The following is a 12,108-nucleotide window of genomic DNA, read 5'->3' as shown; positions in this document are numbered from 1 at the left end:
GTGGACTGTTCTTGAGTTGAGGAAAATCCCTTCAGCTGTTCACCTCTTCGTTTAAAGCCTCATAATGTAAAATGGCCATAAAAGTAATGTCCCTCGCAGCATTTTAGTGAAGGGCCATGATTCAAACGAAAGACCGTGAGACGCTTTCCAGAAAGTCCTAGAAGAAATTATCATCACCTGCACTCGCAAAACGTGTACCTTGCAATGTCACACAAAGCCGAATTTGATTTACACCGTCAAAATTAAAAAGCCTCTTCCTGAAACTAACCTGGCTATATACTGTAGGGCGCTAGCACCCTAACACGTCGATAACGAGACCAAGGCAGGAAAGAAAATCTATATTGAATACTGCTCCCGCTCTCATCCAGCCGGGCTCTCCACTTCTCTCAGCTATCACATTTGATTTGTACTGCGGGGGCTGGAGCTCACGATCCCCCCGGGAGCAAGGGGCGTGCCCTCGCCGAGCACCACAAAACGGTTCAGCGGAGACCGAGGAGGATCTTCCGCCCTTCTTTCGAGCGCCGTCTCGCACCCACCCCCAGCCCTTCTGGGTTTTTGCGGGGCCGCCGATTCCTGCGTTTTTCCTCCTGCAGGGAGGGGAGGCGTCCTGCAGGCTACAATGTGTCGGTTGTTACCCAACGCAGGAGGCGAGGCCCCGCCTCCTGTGCGTGACGTGGGGCGAACTTAATTCAAGCCTGCAGTCAAAAGCGGCTCGGTGCGCAAGCCCCACACAACCCAGCCCGATGCATCTCTCGGAGTCCAAGTAAACTTCTCGCTCTTGCGTCCCCCTCCCGCTCGCCTTTGGAACCTCCCGCTGATTTGGAAAGGGGTGGCGGGGGGGGGGGAGAGGAGTGGGCGAAATGAAAGCCCTTTTTGCAACCTGACCTTCTTTTGGACTACAGCCAAAGAGCTTCCAAAGCTGCCGCTGCTTGCCATGGGTTTGCCTACATGCTAAGGAAGGAGAGGCCCTTGCGTGTGCTTGGGGTTGTTTTGCTAGGCTGCTCTCAGTGCTCCGATCTATTTATTTTGACGAAATCTGGAGCTTTTCCCCCTTTGGGAGTCGACTTGGGTGCAGGTGACACACCCTCCTTGCCCGCCCATCCCCCCTGTCCTGCTCACCCTTGATTCACCCGGCGTCTCTGCACAACGGCGGGGGGGGGGGGAGGGAAATTATACACATAGCGACATCTCGTCAGGTTCTTTTTCGGGAGCTGCAACTCCTCGGGCAGAGGCAAATGAAGGGGCATCTTCTCGTCCACGCGAGCAGCGAGAGGAGGGAGAAGCGGCTGTATCTTTGCGGCGAAGTGAAACCGATAAGCCGCAAAACGGAGTCCCTGTGAACAACTAGAGCAGACCAAGCTTGGGGTGGGAGGGGAAGACTTTCTTCTTTTTTCCCGTTCTGCAAGGGGGGGAGATAAATAGAATAAAGGATCCCTGGGTAATCTTGCCAGGTCTTTCCAAAGATGTCATCTCAAACTAAGTTCAAGAAAGACAAAGAGATCATCGCAGAATATGAAACTCAAGTAAAAGGTGAGTAGACGCTTTACCTTTTTTTTTTTTGTAGACTTTGAGCCGGTTCCTCCTCCTCTTTCCTCTCCTCCACCTTTCTCTCTTCCTTCTCCACCCCCACCGGGCTTTCATTGTTCTAAATCTTTTTATGCATCGTTAAATTTATCGTGCGAATTACTAGAGCCAGCCGGCTGGCTGCTTGCTATTTAAGAGGTTTGGTGTAGGGAAATCACGGCAGAGTAGTAAAAGCTGCATTGCAGTTGTGTGTGAATGGTGGCTTTTTTTTTTTTTAAAGCCACACTCGGCTTGTGCGAGATCCTCACTTCATCTTCTTGACGGCGAGGTATCCTCGAGACGTCTCTTGATAAATGGGGCCTCCCTTTGATTAAAATATAAAGCCCTATTTCAATGTAGGCGGGGGCAGCCATCTCTGTATAATAGATGTGTATGTGGCTGGATTTGCATTTAACGTCCATTGAGTATGTAGGCGTGGATTCCTATCTCCCGTATGTGGAACGTTTCTTGAACGGATGCCCGTTTTTCCACGATTAAACAGCATTTTGCATTGAATAGCAAGTGTGTTGTGTGTATTAACCTGTTTTATATTACCTTTATTGAATCTGTTTGCATGGCTTCTGGGTCACACCACTGGAGAAACTCAGCGATGAGGGCAAAAGCAGCAATTTTTGACATAAATAATCCATATATGAGGACTTCGTCCTGTATTGGGGGGGGAGGCTTCATATTTTGCCCTTCTTCTGCTCCAGCACATATGACACACCCTTAGGTGAAAACTCTACCTTAATGGCGAGAAAGGCTGTTTTCATAACCATCATTTTTTCTTTTTCCTGTGAAACATTACTGGGCATGCTATAGAACCCACAGATTTACGTTGCACTCTTGATTGTCACGTTTTTGAATAAGAACTCTTTCTTTGAGAAATCAGATCCTCAAAGATGCATGCCAACGATTAACACAACATTGTTACTGTTTGCTGTTCTGTGGAATTGAGAAGACATTGAGGTATCCATGTCTACTTACGCTTTTCTAATCCATGGATTATTGTTGGGCTGATGCTGAAAAAGCAGTTGGCTGACTAGCTGTGCGTTGCACGTATTTTGTGTGCTGCCAACCCTTATGGACTACATTAAAAAAATATCCTGGGAGGGGGGAGTATTGTAAAGTTATCACTGAGTACCATCTGCATGACCCAACACAGTTCATAGACTTCCATGGTTATAGTTCATGTTTGCAGGCATTCTCAGTTTTTGTGAAGGGACTCAGCTTTTCTAAACCATATGTACACTCCATACCCAAGTAGCTCAATTTTCTTTGTAAACGCCCAGCCATCCTTTGCATATCTTTGCAAGGTCTTGATTATGGAAATAATTTTTTCCCTCATAATGAACAGTTAAAGTCTTGCATCATACCCATTTTCATGCTTGTGGTTTTCATTAGTGACAGTTGTGCAGTTTAAAAACTAGCGACTTGACTGTGTAAGAACACCATTACACAAGGCCTTGTGGGGAACTTGTGAGTGATTGAAAAGATGGCATTACAAAGGACTGTGTTGTGGATGTCTGAGGCACTAAAGGGATGCTGTTCCATAATGTTTGCCAAAATAGACAGGGTGAAATCCTGGATCCCTTGATGTCGGTGGAAACTTTGCTTCTAACTTCAGTAGAGGCAAGCTTTGATTGAATATCTTTTAAGTAAAAAAAAACCCCTCTCATAATATCCCTTGTAATTGTTCTTGGATATCCTGTAGTAGTTTCTACAGGAAACTTTTTAATCTGCTGCTGTTGCCATAATGTTGTGCTTTGTTCAGCGGTTTCTTCATAGCCGGCAGTGGCCCAGCTTGCAGTGCTTCCCTTAAGAGATTTGTTGTGTGTTGTCTAAATGGTAATGCAGATATTGCCTCTGTTACCACTCTGTTCTCTTTTTAAAAATGCAAATAAATTCAATGATGGGAGGAGATGCACAGCAGAGTTGATTCAGTTAACAAAACAGGCTTAAAAATCAAATCCAGTATTAAACGTACCACTGAGTAAAACCAGAGAACCCTAAACTGCAGACCTAAGTCTGGTTGAGTTAGTTTCAAGGTGAAGTCCTCCCCATAATGTTTAAGATGCTTTATATAGATTATTCTGCTTCTTGGATCAGAGGAGCAGGTGCCACACTCTAAGGGGGGGGGGATATGGAGGAAGGGGACTGACCTTTGATCTGAGCTGTGAGCCAACTGTCACAGCAGGCTTAGGTCTGTGCTGATATTTCCTGTGTGGATGTAACTTATGCATTTTGACATAATTGCATGCTAGAAATAAAATGCATACACACTTGAATTGATGTTCTATTTTAAAGCTGGAGAAGATCTTGTCATCTCTCTCTTTTTTTTAATGGTTGCATATGCTATACTGGTTTAGGTCTGACGAGCTGGAGGAGTCAGCATTTTTGCCTAGTAATAGTTTGGTTGTAAATGGGTATTTTGAAATACCCAGCAAGAACTGCATTTGGTGATGAGCTTGGGACATGTTTCTTCAGCAACTGGGTTGGGTCAGGTGCGTTCAGCTGTGAAAAATGCTACCTTCTGGCATGGAGATGGGCTTCCTACCTCGACCCAGGTGGATCTGTGCCAGATTACTTTTTCTGTGAGACTGCTCCTGAAGATGGTTCAGGCACTTCAGTTTATATTAAAATACCACAATAAAGGAATAATGACCGTATTACTTTAATTTTGCAATCACTTCATTAGTTGCCTATTTATTTCCAGCTTCAGTGCAAGGTTATTACTCAGAAATCCTTCATTGACACATGGGTGTAGAGCTCCTTCTCCTGTTATACTTTGTTATGTCAGCTCCATTAATCTTAATGGGGTCACCTGAAGATTTCCCTCCTGCAGACAGGTACAAATGGTCACTGCCCATTGTACTCGCTGCATGGCAGAATAGTTTACCAGAAGAAGTTAGGAAAACCCTTGTGCTTCTGCCATGGATTATGTAAAATTGAATTTTTAGTATAATCCTATTCTAAATTGGGGTGTTGTTCTCTTTGCTTTGATAGATAGTTATTGTGGTGATTTATCTTGAGCCTTTTTGAAGAAAGAAGACATGTGGCATAATTCGGGATCCAGAAAAACATCTTCAGCAGCGCGGTGTGACTGTATAGATGGTAGAGTATTACTTCTGCCATTTGTGAGGTTTTCCTGGAAGCAACCTTAGTCACAATGGTAGGGTCTGTCTTCTGTTGCTTATTGCAATGAAGTAAATAGCTACTCCTTGTGCAAGAGGAAGGAACTGGGTTCAAAGGGCAAGTGATTGCATCATGATTGCTACATGGGAGTCCTTCCAGATGCTACTGCCCTTATTTATTTATTAGATTTTAAACCACTCCCCCTTGCTAAGGCAAGGCTCAGGGAAGTGTACAACATAATAAAATAATACAATCCATTATAAAAGTTATACAGTAAAACATAGTAGTTACCTACAAAGATGACACTAAGAATTTCAGTAATGTCATTGCCTCGTGGGGAGGAGTGGAGTTGGGAGTGCCAGAAGGATGTAACCGTTGCTGTCCTAAACCAAATACCTGGTGGAATATTTCTGCCTTGCAGGCCCTGCAGAACTGCACAAAATCCTGCAGGGCATGAATGTTATTTGGCAGAGAGTTCCACCAGGTTGGAACCAGGGCAGAGAATGGTCAAGGACAACTGGACATCTCTCAGGCTGGGGGCCACCAGTAAATTCTGACCTGTTGAGCACAGTGCTTTTCTGGGGTCATACTGGAAGAGGCAGTCGTGAAGATACAGGGGTCTCAGACCATTAAAGGCCTTAAAGGTCAACTATAGAACCTTGAATCTGACAGGGCACTCCACCAGAAGCCAGTGCAGCATGGGATGGATATGTACTGCATGCAGGATCCCTGCAAGGACCTGTATCACTGCATTCTGTACTAGTTGGAGTTAGCCTTAAGAGTAAATCTCGTTAGCCTTAAGAGTAAATCTGCATAGAATGAATTACAGTAGTCTAATATGGAGGTGACCATTTGTAGATTACTGTTTCTAAGTCAGGATAAGACAGGGTAGGGGGCCAGTTGCCTGACATGGCGCAGTTGGAAAAACACCAGTCTGGCAACATTTCTGACCTGGGCCTCCATTGTTAAGGAGGAATCCAGGATCACACTCAAACTCTTGATGGTTGGTGCTGGTCTTAAAGACACACCCTGAAGAGTTGGGAGTTGGCACTGCAAACCAGAGTCTCCATGCCACAGGCACAGAACTTCTGTCTTGGAAGGATTTAGTTTCAGCCAGTTCTGCTTCAGCAATCCCACCATAGCCTCTAACCCCTCAGCCAAGCTTGCTGGGGCAGTATCTGGCCAGCTGCCCATCAACAGATAAAGTTGAGTGTCATCAGCATACCGGTGACATCCCAGCCTGAAACTCTCCACCTGTTGGGCGAGGGGTCACATATAGATGTTAAACAACATTGGGGAGAAGATTGCCCCCCCCAAGGAATCCCACAAACTAAGGAATACCTGGATAATACCCTAGTGCCACTCTCTGTCCTGACTGTGGAGAAACGAGGTCAACCACTTCAAGGCTGCCCCTTGAACTCCTGTGTTGGCAAGGCAATGGGTTATAAGACTGTGATCAATCATGTTGAACATTGCTGTAAGATCCAGTACTAACAGCAGCACCAACCCTCCTCGATCCAGCTGTCTGCAGAGCTTGTCTGTGAGGGCAACCAAAGCCATCTCTGTTCTGTAACCAGGGCGGAATCCTGATTGGAATGGATCCGGTTGCCCTCACAGACAAGCTCCGCAATTTGTCTTCAAACTGCGACCATGCTCTGTTACCTTGCTTAGAAACAAAATATTTGAAATTGGTGGTAATTGGAAGGATCTAAAGGATCCAAGGTTGCCTTTTTAAAAAGTGGTATGACCACAGTTTCCTTCATTCCTTCCAGGTAGACCCCCTCCCCCAAAGCCAGGGACAGATTGATAATGTCTACTAGGGGCCTTTGTGTAGCCTCACCACCAGCTTTCACTAGGCATGAGGGTCATGGGTCTAGGAGGCCAGGATCTTGTCAACATCGGCCCAGGGAAAGTCAGTTGGAAGTGCAAGCCACCTTTGAAGAAGAGTCTGAGTGTCCCATCCCATCTCTCTCTTATATCACTGACATTTTTGGTTCTGTTCTTAAATGACAGCATATAGATAGCTTTAGATTGTTTTTAACAAAAAGTAACTAAGATAAATACCGTATTTTTCGCTCCATAAGACGCACCTGAGCATAAGACGCACCTAGTTTTTAGAGCCGTTTGTGTGAATTTAGAGGCATTTGTGTGAATTTTTTGCAGTATTCGCTCCTTAAGACGCACACACTTTTCCCTCCACTTTTTTGGGGGGGAAAAGTGAGTCTTATGGTGTAAAAAATACAATTATTTTCTGTTCTTTTTGAGTATGAGTCCTGGCAGATTGTTCAAGAACCAGTCTAGATACTACAGTTCCCTGGAGATCAATATCACTTTGAGAGCTGGCTGACCCTTTAAAAAAAAATTACAGGCTAACAGACTAGGCCCTGGACTGGTAGTTACCACCAAGACAGCTTTATTTAAGGTGGGAATATTACAGACGCCTTCAAAACAGTCTTTTCCAACAGTAACAGAGTTTTACTTAGCTACCGAGCAGGCTATTTTAGCCCAAATAAGAAAGCCACCAATAAAATTTTGCTGACTACTGTTTACACTTCCAAAGGCGTTTCCATGTTAGTCTTTTGTAACAAAAACAAGCAAGAGTCTTTAAGCTAGTTAGTTTTTGAACTTCTACAAGATTATTTTTGACACAATTTTGCCCTTCTGGTGCTATCTTCAGAGCGTCTCTGAAGGCTACCATCTTGATTCATCCTGGCAGTATCATTCAGCTCAGTTTACTGTGTAGTTGTGTGCCTTCATATTGTGAATTCATTTTAAAATGTTAATACTCTTCTGCTTCTCAGAGACATTAAAGGTAGCTTACAAGGCATAAAAGCAAAATAAAATAATGTGAGGGCTCTGAGGTACCTGGTAAATTGGACTAAGATAGGATGAGAAACTGCATACTGATTTAGTGGCAGGTGTAAGATCTAGGCTGCTATGAATTGTTGACATCAAAGGGGCTGAGTTGGGACTCACAGAATAGAATCTGTCTTTTCTTGTCAATGGGTACTACTATGGGCTGCTCCAAAACTTTTGTGTGTGTTTGGTATCCATTCAGTTCCAGCATTCTTTCCTTCTTTCCCTGAATACAGTGAGATACCCCACGGCTGTCAGTTCATTGCAGTCAAGCTTCTTGGTCACTTTAATGTCTGTCTTCCTTGGGCATAGAAGGTTGTTTTGTGAAAAAAAAATATTTTTTAAAATTTGGGTGTGGTTTGTGTATTTCATACTGTTTCATTCTTGGATTGCTTCTTTGCATTTTTATTACATTATTTTTTAATTTTGTAATACATCTTTCGTCTCAGTGAGAGGTAGACTATAGATGAGTAATTAAATTATGATAAATCAGCCGTAGCTCTAGTTTGAATGAAGCTTTTGACTTGCTGCTGGTTGTGCCCCAAAGCTTTTGAATACTTTTAGAATTGCAGAAGAGCAGTGGTACTTTGGCACCTTCAGTAGTTTCTGTAGGGTGAAGAATTTTAGCAAGTGCCACTGAGAATAATCTGATTCCCTGTAAGTCAGCTAATTCTCTGTGGCCCAAGAGACAGGAGGAGCTTTATGCTTTAGTGGTTAAGGATGTACATTGGCCAATGGAAAGCTGAATTAAACATGTCTTCTGCTTTCCAGAGAAACTTGGTTGTAATAGCAAGTATTTTTTGGAAGGGAGATTGGTGGGTAGATAACCAGACGAAGTTCTGTTGTTGGGAATGTGTAGTTAGGGTATGAAGGGGAGCAAACCTTTTTGGAAAACCTCTTGACTAACTTTTGCAAATAAAGGGGCACAGAGAGAAGAACAGTTCCCCTTGAGGAAAGCCTAGAGCAGGGGTGTCAAACTTACAGCCCAGGGGCCGAATCAGCACCCCCCGCCCCCCGAGGGCTTCTATCAGACCCCTGAGCCACTGACTGTCATCTGGTTCCTTCTCCTTCTCTCACTTCTTTCTGCATTGCAATTTGCTTTGCCAGGCTTGCTCAGTAGCACAGGAGCTACAGAGCAAAGCTTCTATTTTCTTCATTGGCTGAGGCTACTCCCTTGGGGAGGAAGTGGAAGGAGGAAGAGCTTGCTTTGCCAGGCTCTCTCAATCACACAACAGAGCTACCGAGCCAAGCCTCTCTTCCTTCTATTGGGTGTGGCTCCTCCCCCTTCTGGTCCCCTGGGGAAGGAAGGAAAGAGCCAAAGCTTCCTTTGCCCAGTTCCCTGGATCACACAGGAGAGATACAAAGAAAGCATCTTTAAGACCAGTGACTGCTAAAGTTTTAAGAATGTTTTATTTAAGTTTTTAAAAAATCTTTGTGTTTTTGTCCTTTATAAAGTTTATATCTCTGCTACCTGGCATTACATTTTATGACATGCATGGCCCGGCCCGACAAGGTCTCATTTATGTTGGATCCGGCCCTCATAACAAATGAGCTTGACACTACTGGCCTAGAGGCTCATCTTCCTAGCAAAGTGTGGATGGTGTAAGTATGAGAATGGCTGGAGATAAGCTAGCATAAGAGATAGGAGCTGGGGGTGTCAAACATACAATCCATGGGGTGGAGCCGGCCCATCCAGGGCTCTTTATCCAGCTTGCGAGCAGTTGGTGCAAGGGAGGGAACAGGAGGGGGTGAGCAGGTAGAGCCACTCTGATCGTGGCTTCAGCATGGTGAAACAACCTCCTTTGTAGCGCTCAAGTCAGAACCCCTTTGCTTCAGCGGCAGCCTGACTGGTAAGTGGCCACCATAGCTGCATTCATGCTGACTCAGGGTTCCAAGGTGAGGTTGCACACCTCTCCACTCAGCCAGCAGCTTTGAGGATGATGTCCCAGATGGCCACAGAGATCAGCATTTGCACATGGGGGGGCCCCCCAGACAATCCTCTTCTGAAGCCTGCTGGCTGCCAGCACCACCACTGTATTTGTGCCCCCCCATGCAACGCCTGCTGTGTTTCTGCCCATAGTTAGAGGCATTCTTCGGCAGTTCTTCCATGCAATGGGATCCCAGTCCCACTGCCTAAAATGCAACTTGGTGAATGGGACTCCCTCTTCCATGGACCAGCTGATGTCCTTCAGCAATAGGTGGCTGCAGTGCTGGTGATCTTTGGTTACTGGGGCCTCTGCTATATGTGTGGCCTTATGTGTGTGATGCCTGTCCCCTCATCAGACCATCTGGTGGCTGTTGGCCTGGGGCAGCTACTGGTATGTGGGGATGGTATGGCTTGCCAGTGATCTCTGGCTTGAACCCCAGCATCACTCCTCCAAAAAGATTTATTTATTTATTTTATTGAATTTGTATCCCACCCTTCCCATGAGCAGGCTCAGGGTGGGTTCCATCACAGAGTCACAACATTAAAATCACATTTGCAGATTAAAATACATCTAAAATGTCCAGGACATTGATGTCTCAACAGATACAGCCGATTGAGTCCCAGGTGGTCATTCAGGTCTGAGGTCACTGGAGGAGGAGGCCTGCTGCCTCAACTAAAGGCCTGGCAGAAGAGCTCCATTTTGCAGACCCTGTGGAACTGTGGTAGGTCCCCCAGGGATCTGCTTTCTAGTGGAAGCTCATCCCACCATGCAGGAGCCGGGCCTGAAAAAGCCCTGGCCCTAGTTAGGGCAAGTTGGTTCAGATTGTAAGGTCCTGTGTAACTCATATGGGGAAAGGTGATCCCAGAGGTGATTACCTTTAAAGCCCTATCTGGCTCTATAGGGCTTTAGAAGGTAATCCCAGTGGCCTTGGCTGGGGATAGTAGCCACAGCATGGATGTCTCTGGCTTATCAGGCTTTGCTCAGCCTGGGCCCTATGATGCATGCAGCTTCGTGCCTGGGCCGCAGCCTGCTTCCATGGGTGTGTGTGTGTGGGGGGCTAGTTCAACCTCTTCCTGGTCCCCTTCCACAGTGGCTCTGCTGTGTGATTGAGATAGCCTAGCTAAGCAAACTCTTCCTCCCCCCTTCCTCCACAAGGGAGGAGCCTCAGCCGATGGAGAAAATAGAGGCTTTGCTCTGCAACTCCTGTGCGATTGAGCAAGCCTGGCAAAGCAAACTGCAATGCAGAAGGAAGCGAGAGAGAGAGAGAGAGAAGAAAGCTGATGTGCTCACAGGCCTGATAGGCACCCTCTGGGGACCTGAACCAGCCCCTGGGCTGTACATTTGACACCCCTGCATTATATAGTACATATAGCCTGGCCCAACAAAGTGACATTTATGTCATATCTGGTCCTCATAACAAATGAGTTCAACACCTCTGAGACGAGTGAGGTTTCATAAGAAAGAAGGAATTAAAGGATGGCAGAAACTCATCTAGTTAGGTCCTTAGTGGCCATGTATGAAAGGGAAATGTTGGGAAGATAGGTATTCCAGTGAAGTGTCAAGGCTGAACCAAATGTTAAGCAGATTAGCCCTGAGCCAGACTTGTCAGTTCACAATGCCCCTTTTGGTTTTTACAGACTAGGCACAAGAACAAGGGTTCAATTGGAACCATTCTAGTCACGTGTATGCATGACTTCCAGGGTTGGCCCGATGATTTTGAAGTATAGAAAGACACAGGGTCACTCAAGGATTTGTGGGATGAATTTCCCTCTCCTCCACTATTTCCTCTTCTTTGAAAGTCCCACAGCCTCTCCCCCTTTCCTGCCTCCTTTCCTTTCCTTCCCGTCCACCAACGGCCTACCTTGATCTTCTCCCCATTTTCCATTTTTTCACCCTTCCATATCCCTGGCATTCTTTACCTAGGGAAACTGTGATCCAGTTGCATGCTGCTGGTTGCCAGGGTGGGCCCAGCTGCCACATTCATAAGGCCTTGGCTGAGTGCTGCCTGTTGCTAGCTGATTACATAGGAATTGAATCCCAGGACACAGCTGCTCATTTGGTTTCTGGGTGGGCAAAAGTTCTTAATTTCTTCACATGTTGAATTTCTACATGAAAAGCCCATGTAGAAATAAGTAGCTGATTGATAACTGTTGGCAGCTGATGACATATGGAGATCCTATGCAGGTTTAAATTGCTGTCTGCATGTTCCTTTTCTATGGAGATGAAGTTCCTACTTTTGTGTAAGAATAATTATAATGTGCACTTGCTGTGAAAATGACTTCAAGTGTTTCTTGGCCAATATGGTCTGTAGTCTTTTCCTTCTGTTATGCACACATATGCGACCCAGTATGAAAACCATTCATCTAGCAGCAGTAGTAGAATTGGCACCCTGTGATGAAAGTTAAATCTAAACTTTTTTTTTCTTGAATCAGTATTGTAGTCATCTCTGGCACAGGGCATTGTGATTTGCTTCTTTTTTGGCAATCTGGCTAGTTGTAGATTTGTAGTTATTTTTTTCTGTTGCACCATCAAGGGTCTGTCCTCCAGGAATGTTCAAAGACAATTTTTTGTTTTTTTCCATTGTGCGTAGGTCTATATAGCATCTCAAAATTTTGTTGTAACATCT

The 12,108-nt window shown here is 45.3% G+C and overlaps 1 protein-coding gene across 2 annotated transcripts in view; it reads left to right on the top strand.

Annotated features, from left to right (window-relative positions):
- The first annotated feature begins 729 nt into the window (after window positions 1-729).
- The window catches only part of SRGAP3 (SLIT-ROBO Rho GTPase activating protein 3), a 303,414-nt gene continuing 292,035 nt past the window's right edge, over window positions 730-12,108 (top strand). Inside the window, exon 1 of one of the 2 annotated variants that reach the window (XM_060239606.1) lies at window positions 730-1,530. In XM_060239606.1, the coding sequence (XP_060095589.1) occupies window positions 1,464-1,530 (67 nt within the window). In that variant the 5' untranslated portion in view covers window positions 730-1,463. The remainder of the gene's footprint in view (window positions 1,531-12,108) is intronic. The other variant, XM_060239607.1, reaches the window with a different exon arrangement.

Source organism: Heteronotia binoei, chromosome 5, assembly GCF_032191835.1.
Source record: "Heteronotia binoei isolate CCM8104 ecotype False Entrance Well chromosome 5, APGP_CSIRO_Hbin_v1, whole genome shotgun sequence".
Taxonomy (NCBI): Eukaryota; Metazoa; Chordata; class Lepidosauria; order Squamata; family Gekkonidae; genus Heteronotia; species Heteronotia binoei.
Note: the sequence above shows the minus strand (reverse complement) of the source record. Positions and strands in the feature narration are given on the sequence as shown.